Source organism: Lutjanus erythropterus, chromosome 15, assembly GCF_056507025.1.
Source record: "Lutjanus erythropterus isolate fLutEry1 chromosome 15, fLutEry1.hap2, whole genome shotgun sequence".
NCBI classification, from domain to species: Eukaryota; Metazoa; Chordata; class Actinopteri; order Lutjaniformes; family Lutjanidae; genus Lutjanus; species Lutjanus erythropterus.
This window is the reverse complement of record NC_139331.1, coordinates 26,479,590-26,504,571: the sequence shown is the minus strand read 5'-3', so window position 1 is coordinate 26,504,571 and position 24,982 is coordinate 26,479,590. Positions and strand designations below refer to the sequence as shown.

Sequence of the window (24,982 nt, the reverse complement as noted above, 5' to 3'; positions counted from 1 at the left end):
AAGGCTGAACATAAAATACCATTAAAATGAGCTACAAGTGAAGGACTGCTATCCTAGAGCAACATTCTTTCCTTCTTTTTCTCCTCGTTCTGGCTCTCTGTTTCTCATCTCCTCTCTCTGTCTATCTTCACATCTCTGCTTTCACCTCCTCTCACTCCTGCCTTTATCTTTCTGCGCTCCATTCTCCCAGTCGCCCCCCTCCAACGGCATCATCCTCCTTTCGTCTCCTCTGAGACTGTGTCCACACCTCAGAGGTCAGAGGTTGTGAGGTTAACTGTCACGAACAAACTACGACCCCACAGAGAGTCTTAAAGCCTGCTATCTCCTACTGTGGGTTTGCTTGTGCATGCATATGTTCTTTTGGGAATAACCTACAACATTATTAACTGAACCAGCTGAAAAACTGATCTTTTTCTTTTCTTTTTATTGGTGCATGGCTTAAGGGTTAGGGAAATTTGAAACATCATTAAATAGTGAAGTTTTCCCTCCCTGTGCTTTTTTAGCAGCACCTTGCTGAATCTTGTCAACATACTGTCAATACAATGACCACATCAGCCAGATGGAGTGAATTTATGACTCCTGTTTGTGCTTCATCAGTACTGTGCTCTGTGTAATGACTGACAAGTATAGCTAGTTTCATGGTGAGCTGGAAAATATTAGCCTACTGTATCTGATATCTGCTTATTTCTACAAGGATTCCCAAATATATTCAATACAATAAGAGCTAGCTAGGCACATAGAGCCCCCATTCTGTTGCATGAATCTCATATTTGACGAAACCGAATCAAACACAGGCTATAATCTAAAACAATAAAATATATATTTGAGTTCTGCATTGGTCACTATTGACCACGCCATCCTTCTGCACCATCTAGAAACCTGGGTTGGTATTTAGGGAACTGGTCTACAGTTGCTACGTTCATATCTGTCCAACAGAACCTTTTCCGATGTTATCGCGAATGCCAGTTGCTCGTAGTAGTTGCTGATTTTAACTGTGGAGTCCCGCAAGGCTCCGTTCTTGGCCCTATATTATTCTCAATATCTATGATTTCTCTCAGCCAGGTCATCCAGAACCATGGTGTTTTGCATCACTGCAGCTATATGTCCCTCTACAGTCCAGTAACTTTAGATAATTTCCTTGCCTGCCTCAGTGATATAAAATGTTGTATGTCCCAAAATGTTTTAAAGCTAAATGATGACAAATTCAAGTCCATGTTGGTGAAACACATTGTTCTTTTTCTGTGAAGCACTTTATAACCTTGTTAAATATAGTGCTTTATAAGTAAAGTTTATTATTATTATTTCTTATTGTTATGTACCCAAACTGTTACACTTATTTAGTTAAATAGTTAGATTTGAATTTTTGTAAAAATCTTATACTAATGAAATGGGCAACACACAGAAAATATCTTATTGCCAGACAACGCTGTGAATGGTTATGAAGAAAATTTAAATGCTCTTGATACACAATGCCTTCCAAGTTTTTATTAACTTTTCTTTTCCACGGCTGCCTGCATTAGCTTTGTGAGTTAACTGGCATTGTGCAGTAATAAAATATTAATAATAAATGACTAGTAATTCTGGTGCCGACTACTCCTGTACTCTATTTGATAACATTATAAAGGCAAACCTCTTATGTTTTATGAAAGTGGATCGGATTAAATAAATGTCACCGTATCTCTTTTTGCATACTTCAGCCTTCTGTCTGCTTATTCTAAGACAACAGACTTGAGTTTGAGATGTAATTTGCCAGCTGCACCAGACTCTTCTGATCCATTAACCCCCTCCTCCTCTTGTGCTCTGTGTTTAGTTTAAGGGGTATAAATCTCCTCTGTTGGCCTTTGTGGAGTGATTTAGGAGGCAGCAGGTCGTCTCTCTGCTGGAGCCACTGAGTGTAAGAGGTGAAGCCAAGAAGTAAATGAGAGAGGCAGATAAGAGGTCATAAGAATCAAAGATAAATTTAGGTTAAAAGTGAAAGCAGAATGAGTGGTGAAGTGAGGGGAAAAAATCATAGGAAAACAGCAAAAGAAACGATCTAATTTTTCCTCCAGAACTAATCCTTTTTTGTCAATAAAGGAGCACCAAAGAGAATTTCACACATTCCCTACATGTTGGTGAGATATGATCAGACTGTTTGAATTTGCTTTCCAGTCAAGAGATCTTGTTTCTGTAAAATAACTGGGTTGTAAAAGGCTAAAAGTTTGGCTTTATGTCACTGAAACATGAAATGTTAGCATGTGTTTGCTTTAGCAACACAGTGGATGAAAGAATTATTCCTTTACTATCATAGCCAAGGCTGATATAGGCAATATATTGTCAGCACAGCTCTGACAGTCTATATATCATCAGTTATTGACCTCTATCTCTCTTAACTATCTCTTTCTGTAGTTTTTTTCAAAAATTACCAATGAAATGAAGTACCAGAGTTCCAGCTGGGGTAAAATGGGATGAAATGATTTCCTTCTCGTAAGTAATAAAAGAATTTGAAGCACAAGCCAAAAACCAAACAAACAAGGAAGACATGAGCCACATGCTTTGAGAGTAAATGTCTTCTGCTTGCTGTGTAGCTTCGTGTGTGGAGAACATTTTTATTTTGATTTTTTGGATGAGGCTGGCGTTATTGTATGTTTATTCTGTCTGTTCTTTCTCTTCACAAATGTGAAGATTAATCTTTTAAAGGGCAACATCTGCGTTCTTTTCTGGGTTTTTCAAATAGAAAGGCCCACTTTGCCCCCCTCCTTTAACCTGGGGGGTTATGCAGCAACACCATCATGCAGAAACCCACATCAGGTCAGGTGGGGAAACATGGCCCTTTCAGAAAGGCTTGGCAAAAAAAGCATTAAAATGTTAACACGGAAGTACTTTGACCAAAATTTGAATGTCTGGATTTGAATATAGACGCAACACTACTGACAACTACAGAATGATATAAAAAAGTAAAATAAAATACAATAAAATAAACTGAAACAAAAGAATTGGGCCCACACACAAAATGCTCAGTAATTTCCTAAAACACCTGGACACTGTAGTTTTTAGCAAATGTTAAGGGACTATTTTCAGTGGCGGATAAACAGAGTATTTAAAAGCAACAAAACAGTGAGGTGCAACAATGAGGCTAAATTTTAATAGTTTTTGGTAGAGCTGCCATGATTAGTTGATTAGTCAATGGAAATAAAATAAATTGCCCACTATTTTGATAACTGATGAAATATTTAAGTCATATTTCAAGCAAAAGGGTTACATATTTGCTGGTTCTAACTTGTTAAATCTAAGGATTTGCTGCTTTTCTTAGTCATTTATGGTAGTAAATGAAGAGCTCTGGGAAATTCTGATGAGCATTTTACACCGTTTTTTCAGCATTTTATAGACTAAACAATGTTGACAGATTGCAACAGAATAATAAATTGCATCAGGCTTAAGTTACACAGGCAATACTTGTAAGTAGGATCAATTCGTTGTTGGTTTTGGTCTTTCAACAATTTGATTTAACAAGTTGGATTAACCAAATGAGCAAACAAAGTTTGAATGATGACTCAGCATTTACACTAAGTGCCACACAGGTCTGCAGGCTGACAGACTTACCGACCAAGGGCCTGATGGATGTGTAAACACTCCAGTGAAAGAGGCCGCAGAGAGGAAAGGACTTATTTACCCTCTTGTGATAAATGAAGATGTGACCAAGAGCAAATGAAAAGAGTTGAAAGTGGTTAAAAGAGAGGTAAGAGGTGTTTACTGATGCTTGGTCACTGTGGTTTTATGAAGTCAGTAAACACAATTCACAGTGCTACTAAAACAATTACATGAATATACAGTAAACATACTGTAGCTACAGTACATGTAAACAAACACATGACCTGTACACAGTACATAGCTCTCCTGTATGATTCTGTACCTACTCCTGTTGAATATTACAAAATATTATAAAATAGAGATATAACTTCTTAAATAATAAATAAAGCTCTTTCAAATGTTTTCACATAAAATAAATTAAATAAGATCACGTTACACATAAAACCGCACAGAACGCTGTTTTTTTCTCTCTCTCTGCTTTTGTTTGGTTTAGCAGATGTTTTCTTTTGTGACCATTCCTTTGTGCACTTTTTCCAGCAGGTCTAAGTCTGTCTTTAGGACTTTGTGGCAGACCATGTTGACCAAGCAGACATAAAAAAATGCACAACTGGCAGCGAAACTTCAACAAAATTCTGTCTGGGAAATGAAAGGAATTCAGAGCAGCTCAGTAGCTATCAGTTTTTGGGTCAGGTCAGATTCAGTTCACTGGACTGATAAACTGAACCTACAGTTCTTATAATACTAACAGCTGTCACTCTCAGTCATTCCTGTGTGGCGGGGGTATCAGAAGAGCACCTGCGTTACCAACAGTGCGACTCAACTACCAACAATTTGGTCGGAGAGTGGGGTGTGTAACCTCTCCTCAGAATCTTGTGCAAGTCGGTGAATCCATTTGGAAGTTATGCGCCATTTTGCAATAGGCCACCCCCATCGCCATGCCCCGTTTCAGCCACTTGAATGCAAACACACACCTTGCAATGACTGGATGCAAGCTCCAGTCTGAAAGTCCGACATGCTACATACCACCACTCCAGTCTTTTCACTTAAGTATATTTACTGGAGGTCAAACTGCTTCACGTGTTGTGACTGAATGCTGGCAGTGGACTTAAGTTGTAGGATCTTCCAATATGGGCATAATTCCTAGAGATCCTATGTTGAGTTTCCTGATGTATATTGTGGCCCCGGAGGCTCATTCATTCTCAGTCTAAGCACTCTCTGCCATCGCTCTTGACGGATGTCTCCTGAGTCTTACACTTGCTGCGGTGAGAACATAGCAGCAGCTTTTATGATGCCCAGAATAAGGAGTGGCAGTTTGATGGGGTCAGAGGAGGCTTATGACTATGAGGTAACTTAGGGACAGAGGTGGTGAAAGGGTGACCATTTGAAGGGAGGTGGGCTAAAATAAGAGGGGAAAGTCAGGTGTTGGGGGATCTGTGGAATTTTGGAGGAAGAGGGCAAGGAATGCTGGGAATGCCAGTCATGAGGTGGACTAGGGGTGGGCGGGGTCGCTGCAGGTCTGGAGGTCAGCTGACGGCTAACGCACCAAATCTGATCAGAGGTCCTGATGGCTTTAAAAGGACTGAAACGACAGGACCATCCTCCTCTGTGAAAGCATTTAAACCAATGATCTTCTTATGTGTGTGAGTACACGTGGGGGTGTGAAGGCTTTCAATATGCAATAAAGATTGTCCAGCTTCAAATATAGCCCTAATTTCTTCTAAGAAAAATCATTTTTGAGCAGTGCTTATGTGCAGAATGCATCATTGCATTTACCAACTAATCCAATAGAGTCACTCACAGGGCTTGGCATGGGTTGGAGGAGGAAATAATCTCATGTTACAAATTTCCGCTTGCATAGTGCAAATTTGGTGAAACAAGCTCCAGGATAGTTTGCATTTAATGATCAGCTGGATATAAATTGCATAAATGGTATCCAGTATTTGTGTTTTTTTCTTCTTTTGTGGATTAGGTAGAAGCCAGACAGCCTAGGAGCTGTCCTGACATGCACTTACTTGCTTTAGAATTGTACTCCTGTGTGGATCAAGCTTTTCAGTAACAACAACAAAAAGGCACCGTCAGCACTGAGGGAACCGTATTGTACAAGATCTAACAACGAGGGTTTGCTGTTCTGCTAGGTGCACATGGGAGACGGCAAAGAAGGGTAAAGCGTATGGTTCAGTTATGTTTTAATATGTCTGATTTCATCTGCAAACAATTATTACCACAAATTATTGAAGCCACCCCACTTCATCAGATTTGGCAGAAGCCCTTACAAACAAAATTAATATATTTGTGCATCACAGAAATCACTGAAGGAAGGTTGGTTTACTGAAATGTAGCTACCTGCAAACACAAATAAGTATTGACAGAATACATGATACTTTAGATGTTTGTACACCGACTGTTCCTCCCTCCCTCCGCTCCTCAAACCACCTCTCACTTTTTTTTTCTCATCGTTTAGTACGTCCCTTTAACCCGTCTGTCCCGAGCAGAGTGTCTCCTCTGTGGTGTCATTTTTCAGGGCTTTCCTGGAGCAGTTTGGGCTGGTGGGAATGAAGCCTGAATTGTCCATTAGTTAGATTAGCAGCTCTGTGGGGAAGCTCTGGTTCCCTCTCCCCTGGCTGGGACAGACAAAGATCTGGCCTGCCTGCCATTGTACGGCTGTCAGTTGGAGCTGGTTGCAACCAGAAAAAACTCTGTTGGGACCCAGATCCACTGATAAGGTGCTCTGAGGAAGGCTGTGTGTTGTTTACACACTTATATGCCCAATTGTACCATCAACATTGTTATAATTTTCCCTTTTTCGCTGGTATATTTTTTAGTCAGATTTCTGTGTAGCTCCTTTTCAGTGTCGTTTTCCAACAGGTATTTGACCTTTGTGATCTGATTTGATTTTACCCATTTTTGGATCCTTCTATGGTCATAATGTTTCTATCTTCTAACAATGATTTTTCCACTGGCTAGTAAAAGTATTTAACAATGTGTAACGTAGTGGCAGCACACACACCATTTAAGGATCTAATAGCGTCCTGGCAGGCTGGTTCACTGATCATAAAACATGATGGGCCCGGTTGAGATAGAGGCATTTATTTGGTGGTTTGCATTATTTGAAAACCATGAGTGTGTGTGTATGCGTGTGCGTATGGTGGTGAGGGGTGATGAGCTGTTTTAGTTAAGGCTGTCACTGTTTTGAATGAAAGAAGTAGTTTTACATTTTGAAAAAGAACACTGTTCACTTTCTTGTTAAGAGTTAATGAAAAGATTGTTACCACATCTGTAAAGGTATGGAATAAGAATCAGGAGGTTGTTAGCATAGCTTGTAGATTGACATAAGGCTGGAAATGGGGGAAACAGGTGGCTTGGCAAAAATACTCCTACCAACGTCACTGCTAACGCTAACTGATTTAACACATTTTATAGTTTTTGTTTAATCTGTATTCAAACAGAACAACAGTTCTTTAGTTTATGTGGACCAAACTTTCGAACTGTGATTAAAATCAGGACAATTTAGAAGTGAATACTGAAAACTGGGACACCGTAGTCTTTTACAGATATTTGTTTGGACTGGGGACACTGAGCGTGAAACTGGGGCAATTCCCGGTTAACTGGGACATCTTGTCACTGCAGTCCTGTCGTCACCATCAGAGGTGTATTTCTGAACTTTGAGCTCTGTCAAGCTACCTATAACTCCTGGTTTCAGCTGCAGTAAGCTAAGCTAACTAACTTTAGAGGCTAACTTTAGACGTTTTAGATTTTAAAGACCCAGGCTGACTGTGTACTCCCCTGGCTTCAAATATGAGGCTTTTATCAATCTTCTAATCTTTCACTTATAAAAAGTGAATAATAGTATTTCCCAAAATGTCAACTAGTCCTTCAAAGACAAAGGCTGATCACCCATGTGTTTCTGTGTATGCCAATGAATTTTTTCATTTTTATTAATAATACTTATTGACTAAGAGTGTCTCTTCTTTCTGTGTCTTTTTCAGTCTTTGCAGAAGAATGGACAAATCTCCAGCATGACCAGCCTGAATGGACATTCGGAGGACAACACGCTGGCAGAAGGTGTGTGTATATGTTTGTGTCTGACCCGTCAATACTGTTTATTTACTGTGTGTGGCTTTGGGTGAGGTTCCTGTGGTCGGTGGGGTAAGTAGTGGCTGTGTGTTTGTGTGTGTTTGTGTCTGGGATTTTGCACTGTTTCTTCAGCAGTAGCAGAAGGTAAGCCTGTTTGTGTGGGGTCAGTTTTCAGTGTTTGTGTGTGTGTGTGTTCAGATTCTTGCCTGCAGATGTCTTCGTGGCTCTGCAAGATCTGCTTGATCCTTAACTAATCCCTTTGTCAACACATAGGGGACACCTACAGTACACGGGCTTTTCACAGGAACCACACACCCCCACATACCCAACATACCATCAAGTGACTGCATGTAAATGTTAACTCATATACTTGCACCCGTTTATTAAATTTGTACTTCAGGACCGATTCAAGAAGATTTTAGGCTTAGATCACATCCCTGTGTATAAACAGCTGCAGAAAAATAATTTTAAAATTGTCAAATTATGAAAGAAGTACCATTTTTTCATATAAGTTTCTCTCTGATCCTCCTAATGTCTTTGTACAGAGTTGGAAATGTGTCTTTATGTAGACGAAACTAATGAACATAGAAGTAGGCCTCATTTGTCTCATAGACTAATCAAAACATTGTTCTTATAAAGTGGAAATATTCAGAGCTAACTGCCTGTGGTCTTGTGGAAGGTACTCATACATTTTAAGGTCAGTAATCTGAGACAATAATTAATGAGTGATAAACTTTGCAAAAATAATTTCTGACACATGTGCACCAACCTGCTCTGTCCATCTCCTGCAGCTCCCTGCTATCTCCAAAGCTGCGTATGTTTGTTTTCTTTGCCATTTCTATCGTGTCTCCCTCAATCTGGGCGGGCTGCAGGGGCCTGTACTCCCTCCCTAAATATTTAGCAGGCCGTGACCCGAGCCCCTGCACAAAGCAACCTGCGCACTTCATAATATGTTATGGCCCAGGGGAAGGGGTAACCCTATACTACTTAAAACACAGAGATATGTCACATACCACTCTGTCAAATAACCTATTTAATAAGGTATTTAATGAAGCGATTCTGTCCGTTTATAGAGTAACCCAATACCTTCTTCAGAGGAGAGATACAGAGTGTATGAGTTGATGTGGCACGTAGACTAGTGGAGATTAATCTGGTTGTTGAAATTGTTGGTTCTGTTGACATGTACTCTAAGGTAATTAGTAATGTGGAAAGATATAGAACAGAAAAGAGGTGAACCACATATCTCGCATGTCGGGAATGCTTAGAACTTGTGCACTTATGCACACACAAAGAGAAGCTGCAGATCATTTGCTTTCATATACACAAAACCAAGTAGTCAAAACTGAACATGATGGAGATGGACTCTGCGTGAAGGTTATCAGACCAAAATAACACAATATTCCTTTTAGTTTTGTGTGTAGGATCATAGACTTGTTTGATGAAAACTTTGATCTGATTTCTGCTTGTCTGTCGCCAGTTGTGATACTGTGGAAAAACATACCTGAACTTGATGTTCATATACATCAAAAACAATAACAAAACACTAGTTTTGTAGCGTTACATTGAATAAATTTTAATTCCCTCTAATTTTGCAGTCATGATATTGCAATATTAGTCAAGATAATCGCAGTTAGATTTTTTTTTTTTTATTGTTCAGCCCTAATTTCACTAGTAAATTCACCTGAATATAACAGCCCTGTTTTCATTACCTTAAAATCAGCTGTTAATATCAACAGAGGGCGTGGATCCTATTCCACGGAGGCTGCCATGGTGCGCTGTCATGTTTCTACAGTAACCCAGAATGGACAAACCAAACACTGGCTCTAGATATAGCCGTTCTTGTTTTGTGCAAGTGTCATGGCCAACACAAGTTGTCCTGGGATGACATGAGGTGTTTGCAGTATGCACACTCCCTGTTAGATGCCAGTAAATCTTACACACTGGTCCTTCAAAAAAAAAAAAAAATCAAAAAGAAAGAGACCCAAATGATTTTTATGCACAACTTAAAAATACCTAAATAGAAAAAACAGAAGAACACGAGCAGCTGTGGTCAAAAAGAGAAGCAATAAATCTCATTTTTCCTGCACTTCGCAGTTCACACTTGTTTTCTTGCCTCAAGAAAACATGTTTTTCCTCTGATATGTTAATGCCACATCTGCTCAGATCCATTTGGGTATTACTCACAGTCATCGACGGACCCCAGCTGACTGATGTTGCCCTCAGAGAACCTGTTGTTCTCACTAGCATGACTGAAAACAGAGAAACAACACAAGTTGTGAAAGAACTTAAAGGCTGCAGATTAAAGCAGCACAAGGGAGTGTACAAAAAAAAAAAGAGAGAAGATAGTGGATAATGGGGAGTGGACGGTATGGAGGGGCTTCATATCCCAGCACTACTCTACCTCTTGTCCAACCTGATAAAGACAGCAGTGCATTGTGAGAGACAGGAAGCACAGAGGAATCTCTCTGATAACAACGAAAAACAACAAAAGACAGGGTGCAGATCAAAAGACTGACGCATGAGCAAACACACACACGTGCAAGCACACACACACAAAAAACACACAGCCATAATCTCTCTCTATCAGGTATAGCAGAGTGTTTATAGTGTGTGGACCAGGCCGGAGGTGAACCGCTACTCCCCAAACAAATCACACACCAACCTGGATAACATGACAACTGACAGTCTTGTTTAAAGTATTGTAGCAACTTACAAAAAAGTAATACCTGCTGGCTCTTTGCCAAGTTTTTGTGTCTGAGTTGTAGACAGGGATTCAAAGGTATTGAAAACTCATAATATCAAACTCCACTGCAGACTTTTATGGTCATTTTTAATGGAAAAGTCAATTACTCTAGTTATAGTTTGACCTCATGGAAAGCAAAGACTAGGCATAAAAATATCTTAGTCTGTCTTCTGTCATAAAATGTTTATTTAAATTATCAATAGTATTTGTTTAAAATGGTATCAAAGTATGAGAATGGTGTGGAGTTACATTTTCCAGTTGACCCATTTGTGAATACAAACACTGAATTTGCTGGTTCACATAAGGTGAACACACCCTGCAAAGGGGAATGTGGAGGCCACATTTTGGAGGATGCAGGTAAAATTCAGGTAAATAGTGCAATTTATACACCAAAATGAATGCGTATGCACTGAATCTCACTAGGTCAATGCAAGCAGCGCATGTGTATGAAAAAGGACCAAAAAAGTCACAGAAGTTACTGATGGAGGTGACAAGCCTTGATTATCTTGGCCGAGAAGGGACAACAGTTCGCATGTCCACCCCGCTGACTACTGCAGAGTTGTTTGACCCAGAAAGGGTAGAAATGCCACAAACTGATTGCCAGTTTCTCCAAATGGATGCCATAGCAACCTGGCAACCATAACCATAGAGCTCTGCTTTGTATTTGATGTTACTTGGTATGGTATTGGTCTTTTGAAGAGGAAATTTGTGGTTGCTGCCTCTTTCCTCTTCTGTAAAGATTCTGGGACATCATCTTGGGAGGCCCTCCACTCAGCCTAAAACATGGATCAAACTGGCTCAAATGCTGTTTGAAAATCATTTTTAAAGTTTGTTTTAACCTTCTTTTTGGTGCCAGATTGGCTGAAGAAGTACAGGCAGGAGGCTGAGACTTAGAGGAACTGAATAAATATTAGATGGAAGTCGAGTTTTTAGGAAGAATAGAGAGACAGGCAAAGAGGGTGAGTAAAAATAGATGAGAATAAGGAGAGAGAAAGACATTAAGACACAGTCATCCATGAATGATGCAGCCACCTAATGCACAATGCATGATTCCTATAAATTTGATCCAAATGAGTCATATTATCACTTTAGTTTTTGTCAGAATCAAACCAGTCACTCTAACTAGATTACTTTTTGTGTAAAGCAGCAAATATTGCGTTATTAAAACAACCATGTTTATCTTTTCACATTTTAATCTCATAATAAGATTCACTGTGTGCGCTGTGTTATCCATGTACATGTGCATAAAAGCCTGCATGTGTGTTTGGGTTGCTAGTTTCAGGGGTGTGGGTGTATGGGGTGCAGTGGGAGCCCAAAGACTGACATCATAGCTGATGTAATTCATTGGCCGGAGCGTTGACGGTCCCTCCCAGATGGCTCACAGACTTTAAAAGAGGACAGATGAAGTTTTCTGGAAGGTTTGAGAGGCAGAGAATGCTGACTGTGAGAGTGTGTCCTTGTGTTCATCGCAGTTTGTGTTTATTTGTCGAACATAGTGCATGTCTGTTTGTTTCATTCTACTCATGGGACCAGGTGGGTGCGGTTCACCTTATTAAATCAATTCAGTGAATTAATTCATTAAAGTACAAGTACAAATCCTTGTTACGTACTTTAAAATGTCAGTCCAAAATAAGAACAGGACACTTTCTGTCACTCACTACTGTGCTGCTGCTTGAACGATCAATCAAACACTTGACTGACAGGTTACCAGAGGCCCATAGATGAAACGCTATGGAGAGTGGTCCTTTTAGATGAACACGGTCAGATCGGGACCAAAACAGCCTCTGAGACAAACAGAGACCAGTTTGACGACAGGAAATCAGCTAGAGTACAAAGATGGTTTTCTTGCTCGGTTTGTCTCCCAACACCCTGGGGCTGAGTCACGGCTAACTGAACTAACGACAGTTAACAGTTAGCTAATTTACTTTAGCAACAAGTCAAACTATGTTTCTATAAGGAAACTCTGTAAACAACTGTAGTCTCTGTCAATCTCTGAGTCTGTGTTTGTCCCAGCAAACCGTCTGTGTTCATCAGGAGGCTGCTGAGCCTGATTCTGGTATTTTCAAGAATAAAGTAAAATCAATCAATAACAAGATTTTGACCAGTCAAAAAAAAACTAAAAACTAAAAAGACATATTCACATACGTGTTGGGTTGTGTCAGTGATTTTTGAGATGCAGACCTTGTTCTCTTCTTACTACCTTCATTGACAACAAAATCCTCGAATCAAAATTGTATTATTTTCAGACCAGTGCCCTTCATAATAGCTACCTTGTGCATTGGTCTCTGCTGCATAACACTAAGTCATGTGGCTTGAGTCCCCAGCTCTACTAGATACTGTAAAAATGACGGTCAGAAATGACTCACTAGACTCTCTTTGTGCTACTTTTTTTTTTTTATGTCTTTTTAGTTGCAGGTGTTAACTTTTACGAGGTGAGCGTATTGCAGTCTTGGCTGTGGATGTAGCTGTGTGTGTGTGTGTATGTATGTGCGTGTGTGTTTATGTGTGTGGCCATGATTTAATTCCAGGATGGACTTACTCAGGCTCGACTCTAGGGACAAGCATTGCTGTGTTGCCAAAACGTTCATCATGCGTGTGGAAGGGACCTCTCCCTTCACTTAAGCTCTGTGTGATCTCTGCCAACAAGGCTTCACGTCTACAGTCATCATAACGCAATCCAGCCGCCGGATTGTTCCTTTTGGATTCCCGCCCATATTCCTTGTACATTCCAGCTGACAATACTCATTACAGGCAACGTTTCCTATTAAGATGTTCATGTCCATCTTTTTCGACTGTATTCTCACTACTGGGAGGGAGTCTTTTGTCCTCTCTTTGCACTGCGTTTGTGCGTACACTGATCCATCAACTTCCTGCAAGACGTCAGAGTGCTTTAGCCTCCTCAGAGAAAGGAAGTGATCCCAGAGGAAAGTGTCTGGGAGGCAGAGTTTTGGACTGAAGTGCTTAAAAGGCCCTCAGCCCCTCAAGATCCATCATTGTCCAGTCAGTAGTTCAATTATGTTCATCTGTGCTGCATGTTTTATTTAGTCATTTGTTATACAGTGGGTGCTTTAAGGATATACTCCAGGGCAAGAGAGGATAGGAGAAGTCGATTAGAAAGCTGTCATTTATCAACTGCTGTCTCAGCATGTAAACTGATCGGACAGGAGGCATTTCTCCAGAAGCAACCTCAACAGTGTTTTAGCTCTTTAAATGAAGCTTGAGTAAGTTCTGACAGACTACATTATCAGCAATATCCACATCAGCTGACAAAAAGCTACGCCAAAATCTAATCTCCCAGCTGACTGCAGTCACCAAACAGCCAGCCAACTGCCCCACGTACTGTTAGATGATTAAATTCTTTACTGGGACGTCATACAGTAATGCTCACTTGGCACACCAAACATCCCAAATTCTCTACAACTCCCCTTCACTTAGGGTTCAGAAATCTTTATGCCGGGGTTTTACTGTTGATTCTCTTGTGTTTTGTTCTATAACAGGGATAGACAGATAGTATACTTTTAAGCGTTGGCCCCAAGGACCACCAAGCCCCTAAATTTGGTGGCCAAAATGTAAACTTTTGTAAAACAATACAGAGAAGGCAATTTAGTGCAACTTAACACTGCTTAACTGTGACAGTTGTGCTGTCACTTTTTCCCATGAGCTGAATCCCGAAGGCATTGTTTCTGATGAAGAACAAGCTGGTCTTCTCAGTTTGTTGAGGAAACTGGCAGCACACACCACAGTAGATTATGTCCTTAGATGCGTCATATTCTAGTCACTAAAATAGTCTGCCTTTTGTGTTCCGAGTTCTCCTCTTGGACTGTGTCAGCAGTTTTAGTAGAGTTAGTAAACCCATACTTCAGTAGACCCAACATATCAGTGGGTAGTAGTATCAGTAGTTAGTAACAAGTAATGTTTTGTTTGAATGTTGACATAAAAGCACAAAGGGAATAGGATGTGAAACTGTAATGTTGTGTTGATGAAGGCTTGCAGTAAGTGGCCATAGAGGACCACCTATATGGATTATTTGGTGGCCAAAGATTAACCTTTTGTGACCACAGGGCCACAGTTCCATGGCTGCTGTCAAACCAGCTTTAACTAATTACTGAAGTTTTATTTATTAAACATGATAATTTAATAACATATATGTCATTAAGGTCAGTTTGTTTGCACAATAAATGACTGCCTCAGACAGGGGCTTAGAAGTGATCTTACCCTAATAAGCAAAAATAAAAAAGCTAATGCTGTTTTGTAGATTGTCTGACCGTATGTTATGCCAAGTTTACACTACAGGATTGCAGCCATAATTTTCCACACGCTGGCAGTTTTTGGAGATCACAGAGTGGTGTTCACTCCACACTGGCAAGAGTCAATCTCTATGTGTGACCTGTTCAAAGACATGATCTGAGAGCTTGTCAATGTCTCAGTCATGCCTGAAAGATTTAATAAATAGGTTTAATATCATGCTGGGGACAGGTCAGGCAGCCATGCAAGTATAACCAATGAGAGCAGGCATGGACTGGGAGGGGAGATGAGCAAAAAACAGATAATAGTAGTTATAAAGTTCTACAACTAGTTCAAACAAGCTTCACTTCCAGAACACTGATGCTTCAGTATTAATGAGCTGATGTCTAGTGTGCGTTTTCATGACAAGACATTGTTTGGAGACCACACAGACACACTCCTCTTGGAGAAAAAGGCCAAATCACTAGTCAGTCATGTCGTATGCAAACCACAGTGACTTCAAGATTCATGATCACAAGACAGAAAGTTGGGTTGTGTGAACAGTGCAGCAATCTGATGACTTTAAAGGTCATGTAGTATGACCAAAGCATTAGTGAATGTCTTATTAACCAAATGCTCTGGACTGCTGGATCCACAAACAGTGTGTCCAAAATGCGCCATATTGAAAACACAAGGTTAATAGTTAGCAGAGAGTGCATCCCTTGCAGTATTAAAAGGAGTGACCAGTTTCACGGGGCCTAAAATTACAGTAATAAGGTCAAACTCATGGTAGACTCCCACCAGGGCTTCTCAGACCCCCCAGGACCCACTCGTCTCTGCAGGCACTCCTCTCTCATCTTTCCCGGCATCAGGGAACCTAATCTCCCTCCTCAACCTCTAACCTCCCCCAGGCAAATGGAGGATTGAGAGAATGGACCAGGAATGTGACTGACCCCCTCCTTCCCCTCCTCCTTTAATGGCGTTACGGCCCCTGTTACAGTGCAGCAAGCATAAATATACCATAATGACTCATTTTTACCTTGCAATTAATAATAAAAATCGTCTTCAGATAAATGCCAAGAATGTGTCAGCGAGGTGAGGTTTTTCACTTTTCACCGGTGTGAGAATTAAGTGTAATCTTCTTGGTGTAAGACACTCGATACTTCAGCAGTCTGCTGTGTTTCACCTCATCTTAAGTTACTGACATTTGTTTCAAGAAAAGTCCCAAAACAAGCAAAATTGTTGTGGAAACAAGCGTAATTGCTCACTTTGTTGGTCGTTTCAAGGAAAATCATATTTAAACACTCAGTTGAGATTAAATGACTTGTTAAGATGAACAATTTTTGAGTGCAGAACAAGCACGTTAATGGATCTCAGCCAAATCCTAATGTTGAGCAGAGCCACGCATTCTACTGAGGTAAGGAAGATGGATAAGAAGCCAGGAAGAGCGTGAAGGATAACAGGACAAGTTCGCATGAAATGCAGCTGCACGGCTAGAAATAAGGGTTCCAAAAGAGTTCTTTCCAAAGGGCTTAAGGCCTACCCAGAGCCATATGTTTCTGAAGAACCCTTTTTTCGAAGAATGGGTTTATCAAGGGTCCTTGACTGAGACTGAGGACTGACGGGTCTATTAAGAACTGTTTCCATCCAAAAAATATTTTTTTATTAGGAGAAAGAGTTCTTCAAGGATTTCAACGGTCTTTCATAAAGATGTTTTGTACTTTAATATAAACATGTTTTTGGTAGAACCCCCTGGATAGGTTCTAGATACAAACCTTGGAATATGAAAAGGCTCTTGATAGAACTTCTTGGTTGGTTCTAGATAAACCATTGGAAAAGATTCCCAGTAGAACTGCCTTAGTATGTTCCAGATAAAACCCTATCAATATAAAATAGTTCACAGTAGAACCCCTTGTTTGTGTTCTTGATAAGACCCATGGAATATAAATAGGCTTAACCCGCATGGTGGGTTATTGTTGGCACCCTTAGGAGATGGAAAGGTTCTGGATAGAACCTTCAGACAGGGCTCTGGGTGTAACCATTACGCATTAGAAGGATTCCCTCTAGAACCTTTCATGGGGGGTTCAGGGTGGAACCTTTCACCTTTCACCTTCTAGGTGTAGCCCTGCATGTTGGGTTCTATGTAGGGCTCTGGTAGGGTTCCAAGTGGAACCTTCATAAAAAAGTTCTACATGGAATCAAAATGGGTTCTCTTATGGCAACAAGGCGAATAACCTTTATGGTTCTCTCTAGCACCCTTACTCCTAAGAATCTGGGTAGGGGGAGGGAACTCTCTTCTTTGGCTCAGAGACTAGATGAGCCTTTTCCTGGGCTGAGCAAAGCATTTTGATCAACAACATATTTGTTATTTTTTTACCAGCCTCTTTACACTATTCAGCTTTCATCAACTTTTGATTATGCACAGTCATTTGAAATGTGCAATCCTGTGGACCGAAACACACATCAAAGACTAAATACTTGTCAAACCAGCAAATCTGACAAGCTGAAAAGTGCTTCTCATTCGCCTCTTTACTGTTAGTCTCATTTGTAAATGCAGACCATTTCCAAGGCCTTTTCAAGCAGTAGGAGGGGCTTCTTTACATCTCCACTTCCCTATTTTTACACTTCAGTCTGCACTGGAAGACAGGATGATGCATAACAACAACTGGAATGCCAAATTGCTGGTGCAGATATTTCAGGAATGCAAATATAACAGATGGTAAAGGCTCCAAAGGCAAAGGCTAAACATACCCCTCTGGAAGAAATGCTGCTCTCCACCCAAATTTAAAAGCATAGTTTTTGTTGTCTGCTAGAAAGACCAACAGTACGAGAAGCACCCATACTTGATCTCAAATTTAAAGGGACAGTTCATCCCAAAATACATATTTTTCCTCTTACATATAGTGCCATTGAGTCATTTAGATGGGTTTGATGTGTGTTGCGGAGTTTTGGAAATATTAGCTGTAGAGATGTCTGCCTTTTCTCAAATATAACGGACCCAGATGGCACTTGGCTTGCTGTGCTCAAAGTGCAAAAAGATCAGCTGAAAAACTCAACAGCAGTGTCTCTTTCCTGAAATCATGACCGGTTACAAGATAATCCACAGACCTTGTTATGCGTAATTTAATGTAAGAACTATTTTCTTTCCACTGAACTACATCCGTGTCCTGTGGAACACAGGATTCCTGACAATATCACTACTCATCACAGGGCTGGGATGGGACAGGAAAAAAAAGTCAACAGGAGTGTGCGGTAAGGCAATCATAACAATAGGTCTGTTTTTTTCATATGTAAATAAGCAGTTCTAATATGAATATACACTTTTTTATTCTCAACATAGTGCTAGTTGTTCTGCTATCTTTTTTTATTCCTTTGAATTCCTGCCTGTCTGCTCTGGTGGCTGGTTGTAGCCACACTGACCAGTGCATGACGTGTGTTGACTGTAGATTGACGGGAATGGGATGGGAGTCATTGTTCCAGGATTGGGACAGGACAGGATTATTTTTGTGTAAGTGGAATGGGACAGGAGTAAAAATCCACTTCCGTGTCACCCTCCAGTACCCCTTTTCCATACACATGGGGTGGCCAGGTTTGACACAGTTTAACATGGCATGTCAGCCCAGCAGGCTAGACATGTCTTACGCATTCTTTTTGTTATTCAAAAACTTTTATTATGAAGCCACTAAATCAGGAAATGTAGGGTTTTCATCGATTCCTACATCACTGAATATGATACGATAAACAGTAGATACGCGGGATGTAAACATGGATGAGCTGGACTGTGACCGTAGCTAAATTAAACAGTCCCTACATGAAACTGCTCATCTTGAGTTACCAGGTCATGATTTCTATAAAGAGACATCACTGTTGAGTTACATTTCTTGGCACTTTGAACACCACAAGCCAATGTTCATCTAGTTCAATCTGGTTATATTGAAGAGAAGTCAAGCATCTCAGTGGCCGATATCTCTAAAATTCTGCTCACACCAATAAAGAGAGATAAATAGCACTACAGGTAAGATGAAAAATATGTATTTTTGATTTTGTCCCGTTAATTGGTTTCAGTTGCGTGCAAGATAATATTATGTTACAGAACCAACACCTTCTCTCTCAATGCTGAAAGCTGTAAACATGATCCTCCATTGTTTTGCAGCAAAAAAACAAAACAAAACAAAACAAAACATGGTCACAAAATACTCAACGCTGAGACGTCACAGCTGCAGTGTTCATCTCATCACGTAATGTACTGTACTGTACTGTACTGTAATCTCAGCAAGAAAAGGCGGAAAGCTTGTTGGACAGACTGTGCGGAGTACAGAATGATGTGTAACTCGAGGAAACAGGCAAAAGGAAGAGGAAATAGTGATGTCAAGAAATGACCACGTTTCCTGTCCAACATTCTTATCCATCCCTCCGGCCCACACACAAAACAGGAGGAGGGGTGGGATGGGGGCTCAAGAGGATAGAATAGACAGAGAGGGCAAAGTGGTAGAGAGGAAGAGAGATTTAAGAGGACTGGAGTGTGGATAAGGGAGATAAAAAACGATGCTATTAAAGGAGCAAAAGAGAATTTAAAAATGCAAAAGAAAGGAGAGGTATTGAGTGAAAAATCTCTCAGATCTCAGGCAGTTTCACACACTCACAGTCCTCGTTTCCCTTTCCTCCAATTATTTCAACATCATCCTATCCAGTTCTTGGAAGAGTAGGAGGCGTTTTCTTCTGTGCTGTCCGATGATGTCATTCACTTCTTTACAGGCAACAAAAAGCCCCTCCGCCCAACAGCAGCCCAACCCCCCACCCCAGCAGCCCGGCCATTCAAGACCCCTCCTCAAACATTCCTGAACTCAGGCACGTTTTCTGATTTATCAAGATATCTGGGGCGTCACCCCCCAAGACTTGGCCCTGTGTTTTCCTGACTCAACTGCAGTTTAAACAGAAAATATTCTGCTATTTAATTCGTGTTGGGATGGAAGCCTGTTGTAATTCAATTAGAATTTATCCAATTTAACTTATCAAAGGAGAATCTTTGATAAGATAAGATAAGAAAAGCATCTTTCCCCTTAAAGGTGCAGTAACTAATTCTGCAGAAAGATTAATTGTTGAGTCATCGAATCCATGCATTTTAGGAATGAGATCTAATTGGCCAAAGTTTCCTGTCAGAGGCAATATTCTAAAGTCTGAAAACAGAGCCAAGATGAGGACTTTTGCCCAATGATACCAAAACAGCCGACCCCAACTTTAAATAGCTTTAAATGTTGATGTTTAAACCGTCTTCCACTCTGCATCACTTACATCTCTTTACCATACACATGAGCTGGCTGTGCTTGACTCGGTTTGACTTGGCCCATTAGGCCGGCATGGCAGGGATTTGCATTTCCATTACAACAGGGCTTCCCACTTGAAGGTGTGTCTTTTAACTGAAGACAAGCTCAGTGAAGCTCGAGTTGAGCAGCCGTAAAGCATTGGTTAAACTGTTCATATTATACATTTATGGGATAAACATGTTGTTTCATGAAATTTTTAAATATAATATAAACAAGCGTTATATACAAAAGTTTACGTAGTAGATTTGAAGTTAATAATAAGTCATAAAAATGAAATGTAATGATATTTTCATGGTGGAGTGCTGAGGATAAATTGAGGAGAACAACACAGATACTTCTGTATCTCTTGCCAGAGGAGCACGTTGAACCGGCTGTCGGTCTTGTCCTTTAGTGTCCCTTTAAAATGTAACAGTGGGCTCTGACACCCAAATTACTAATAGAAAAATATTCAGCAGTTGTTAGTTGCCGCCCTTGTTGAGATTAAAGTTATTTGAGTTTTAACAATGTTTGTATGCAAACTGTATGTAGACTATCAAATTAGTGCTGAGCTCAAAGAAGATAATTTAATTAATCAATATTTGTGGTTTTCATGTAGTCTTCTTTACTTACTTAATAATGGACTCATTGTGAAAGCTCTTTTATATGTTTTTAATAGTGAAATCAGGCCATAGCAAAATTTAGACACACCTTTTAGCAGGATAAATTCAGAGCGGGGTATTATCTCCTCATAGGAATTGTTGATAATAACTTTTTTTTTTTTTTTAATGAAAAAGGCCTGCCTTGTCCTATTCTGCCAAGTTGAACCATGGTCTCTTTATGACAGTATTTCCCATACAGCTCAGTGTAGCCTGAAGCTGCGGCTGCATTAAAATCTCCCAGCATGTATGGAAGTTCAGGAATGTGACTGATGTGAATGAGTCATACGAAGGAAGTTGGGAGGGAAAAGGAAGACGGAGGTACTCTCATCAAACTCTGAATTCCCCTCGGTCTGACTCACTGTCCACTCAGCATAATGCAGTACTGTCACAGTGGTCACTGTGTAGTATAGTACAGATAGTTACATGATGAATCACAGCAATAACAGAAAGCCTCACTGATGTGTCAGAATGAAATTCTTAGTAAATTACTGTGATCAAATGAATGTCTCATTCATGATAAACCCGTTTGATTTCACTATTAAGCTGCTGCTACCTTTTAATTAATCAATGCAACTAAATTATATGTTTAGACGTAAAACACTGAACTAAGTTACTAAGACTTAGAAAAGAGCAGAATCTTCTCTATCCTTTGAAACATTCCCCTGCAAATATTATGTCTTATTAGATTTGTGACTGTTTTCTTTCCCTCCCCCCTCAACTGCTCTTTTCTCGCTCCTGCTAGCTCTGATAAAAACCATGAAGCCTTCCATTCATGAGCATAGATCTCAGTATTCACGGCTCTTACAATTCAATAGACCTGGAGACATTCACAGGAAGTGCTGTGAGATAAAGAGAAAATAAGATGATTTGTTTCACCCATGTTTTTGCTCCTGAGAGTGTTCTTGGATTTCCTTGTGACCTGATTTGATCTTAGGTTGCCTTGTGTGCTTGCTCCTTAAAAATTTAATTGAATAGAATTTATCCATCTAGATTGTTTTAGCGTGAGTTGCCGAGCTTTAGTGGTTCAGCCATAGAGATGTCTGTAATAATGGAACTAGAGGACAATTGCCTTGTGGTACTCGAAGTGTCAAAAATACATTTGAAAATCTCAGCAATTATGTTTTTTTCCAGAAATCATGACCTGGCTACTCAAGATAATACACAAATCTTCTTGTGAGCAGTTTCATTTAGGAACTATTCTCTATTTTTTTTCTATTTCCCTGCCTTTTTTTTCTAAATCCTACATTTAAGAGCATCAACAAAAACTTGAAGTAAGAGAAGCACACAAATATATTCCACATGCTGAGGGTTTTCTGGTTGTATATAAAATCACTTCTGACATGTAAATAGTTTAAAAATTACGCAATCTTGGGTAGCCTGCTTACTAAACTGAGATAAAATAAAAATATACAGGAGATGTTTTAGCTTTTGTCAATTTGGTCAAATTTATCAACAAAATAAGGACAAGGAGGTAATGGTGCCTTAAGTTATACTGACACTGGGATGTATTGTACCTACTCTGAACTTACATCTTGCCCCCATATTATAATAAAAAAAATCTAAACCTAATATTGAAACTAGTAAAATCTAAACTAAAAGGAATAAAAACTAAACTGACCCTGGACACGTGGAAACTAACTTAAACTGAACTGGATCAAGAAACAGATGTTATAGTCAAATGAAATAAAAACCAAATAAAAAATACAAAACTTTGGTTGAACGGGGGCTTTCAGACGGTACTTGATTACTGCTGTTATCACCCATTTGGGAGCCTTCTAGATGGAATTCACACATTCCTGTGGGACAATGCTGAAGTGTGACAGATCTGATTATGCTGGTATTTACCTGAGGATTTATCTGCATTCCTTCTAGTCTCTCTCCCCCCTCAGACAAAAGCTGAATTAAACGTGTCTGTATTGGTGTAATTGAGAGGGGCCTATTAACATTCACAGGGGGCAGGCGGCAACTCGATGGCACCCCCGTTCATGGTTTGGGTTTGGGGCCTTGGTATGAACTTTGCCTCAAAACAGAGATGTATTTGGGGAGTTTAGAGATTGTCAGAGATGGCACAAGTACACATATTCTTTACTCAAGCAGAGGTGCAGATAATGCAACTAGAAGTACTGAATCAACTTCTTTAGTAAAGTAAAAGTGAAAAAGTACAGCCTCTGAAGTGTACTCAAAGTGTAAAAGTAAAAAGTAACCGTCTGAAGGGTCATTTCTACCAACTGTCTCTGTGTAAAGCAAACTGAACCTCACCATTTCTCTGTGGTTGAGTGTCTGTAAAACCTTTTATTTAGTTTTCGTTTTGTCACAGCTGTCATGTATGATATACACTGATGGATTCACCAAGGAATCATCTTTTCTAGGTGTTATCGTCCCATCCCCTTGTTCGAAATTAGTCTTGATGTTGGGATGGTGGTGTACAAAGATGCAAGACAAAAAATAATCAAAGTAATGACCCTGTTTTGAAAATGCAAGGAGTAGATGTGCAGATATTTGTGTTCAAATTTTGGGGATAAAAGTAAAAAGTTGTCAGAAAAGTTCAATTCAGTTTTACTTGTATAGCACCAAATCATGACAACGTTATCTCATGGCAACCCAAATGCTCCCACCAAGAGCAATCACTGAGGCAACTGTGGCAAGGAAAAACTTCCTTTAAATAAATACTTAAGACAAGTACAGATACCCGAAATCTTTACAGCACTGTGACAGTGAAGTATTTGTACTTCATTACCACTCTTAGGGGCCCTAGCATTTTTTTTTTTACATTGTTGATAAATCAGTTTTTTCGATTTTCTCAATTGTTTGGTCCATGAAATGTCAGAAAATGGTAAAAATGTTGATCAGTGCACAAGATGACATCCTCAAATGTTTTGTTTTGCGCACAGCCTGAAGATATTAAGTTTACCGTAATAATGGAGGAAAGAAACCAGAAAATATTCACAATTTAGAAACGGAAATCTGAGAATTTTGACCTTTACTTTCTTCAAAAATACCTCAGAATTAATTAATCATTATCACAATAGTTTGCGATTGATTTAACAAGCAATTAATCATTGCAGCTCAATTGGAAACCAAAAAAAGGTGTAAAAATATAAATTATTTTAAATTAGAACCAAATGAAAAGTTACGTAAGAGTGTTGTGTCTAAGTAAAAATCCTGAAATCCCTTCTGGTTTGCCTCCATCAACATTCCTCTGCATGACTAGTGACATGAGATATGAGACATGGTTGCCCCCTGAAAAAGGGGAGTAGAGGTCAGAGAAGGTGGGGTGGGTGTTTGAGACTGTTTTTCAATTGGTATGCTTTTAAAAATCTGTGAGAGACTGCTTTTTGAGGACACATATGGTTATTAAGGCCAGAGAAGGAGACTGTAGACCCCCCCCCCTTCTCCTCTTCTCCAATGTGTATGAAACCGGGTGAGGAATTGAGGGACGGAGAGGGGGGTTATGGTGGAGTTTGAACATGTACAATAGTTGCATATTTTTGGGAGTGGAGGGCAACAAATTCTTCTTTGAAAGATCACATGATGAGCTCCAGTCATCCCTGGGTGGACGGCGAGGTCTGAGGGAGGGTGAGTGGATGAGGAGGAGGGAGGGGAGGGGGAGAGGGGGAGGGGGGGGCTCATTCAGAACAGCTGAAGAAAGGAGCGGGAGGTGGGAGGAAGGAGAGAGGGAGGCAGGGGTGGTCCTAACATGACATGTGTGTCAGTCTGTTGAAATGTGTGTGGAGCCCTCTTTTCTGTTCATACAAGCGCTGGAAGAGACAGAGAGACACAGCTTCTGCCCTCAGACTGAGTTTACTAAAGAAGAAGACCGAGCCAAGAGAAGCTTATAGATTTTACTGAGCGTGCAGAGAAGTGAAGGAAAACAATAGTGAGACCAAATAGACAATTATTTTTTTACTACTTATCTCAGATTTTTTATTTTTGTAATTTTTTGGAAAAAAAGATTTTTTGGACCTTTATACCAATGCTTGGAACAATAACTCTAACAGGTAAGAACCAACAACATAATTTATTATGTTTTAACAATTTAGAACTCTTTTCAACTTTGCAAATAAATGTGTAGCTGTTTTATTGTAAAGAACAGGTATTATTTATTCAGTTGAAACTTGTTTTTTTATTTGGATTTTAGTCATTTATTTATAATATGTCTGAAACCCAAAGCAGTGGTTTCATGAATGAGTGTAGCTGAAGGCATTGTTGTCCTGAGGGTGTGGTTAGTCAGCATTGTGGTCCCGGCACGGGCGAGTGGTTTCTCTTGGAGATGGCTTTGCTTTGGTCACTGCAGAGCCTCATCGTGTAGAAAGTAAAATAATCCTCAAATGCAGCGGTTTTCTTGTTTCATTAACTTTTATTTCATCCTGAACTGATGAAGCATCAATGTGTGATTTATTTTTTCACGT

At 39.9% G+C, this 24,982-nt stretch overlaps 1 protein-coding gene across 2 annotated transcripts in view; it reads left to right on the top strand.

Moving 5' to 3' along the window:
- Window positions 1-24,982, top strand: part of akap12b (A kinase (PRKA) anchor protein 12b) — a 59,828-nt gene that overhangs the window by 22,205 nt on the left and 12,641 nt on the right. The window contains exon 2 of one of the 2 annotated variants that reach the window (XM_084736874.1): window positions 7,557-7,632. In XM_084736874.1, the coding sequence (XP_084593000.1) occupies window positions 7,557-7,632 (76 nt within the window). Of the gene's footprint in view, window positions 1-7,556; window positions 7,633-24,499; window positions 24,572-24,982 lie in introns of those variants that run through there. The other variant, XM_084736875.1, reaches the window with a different exon arrangement.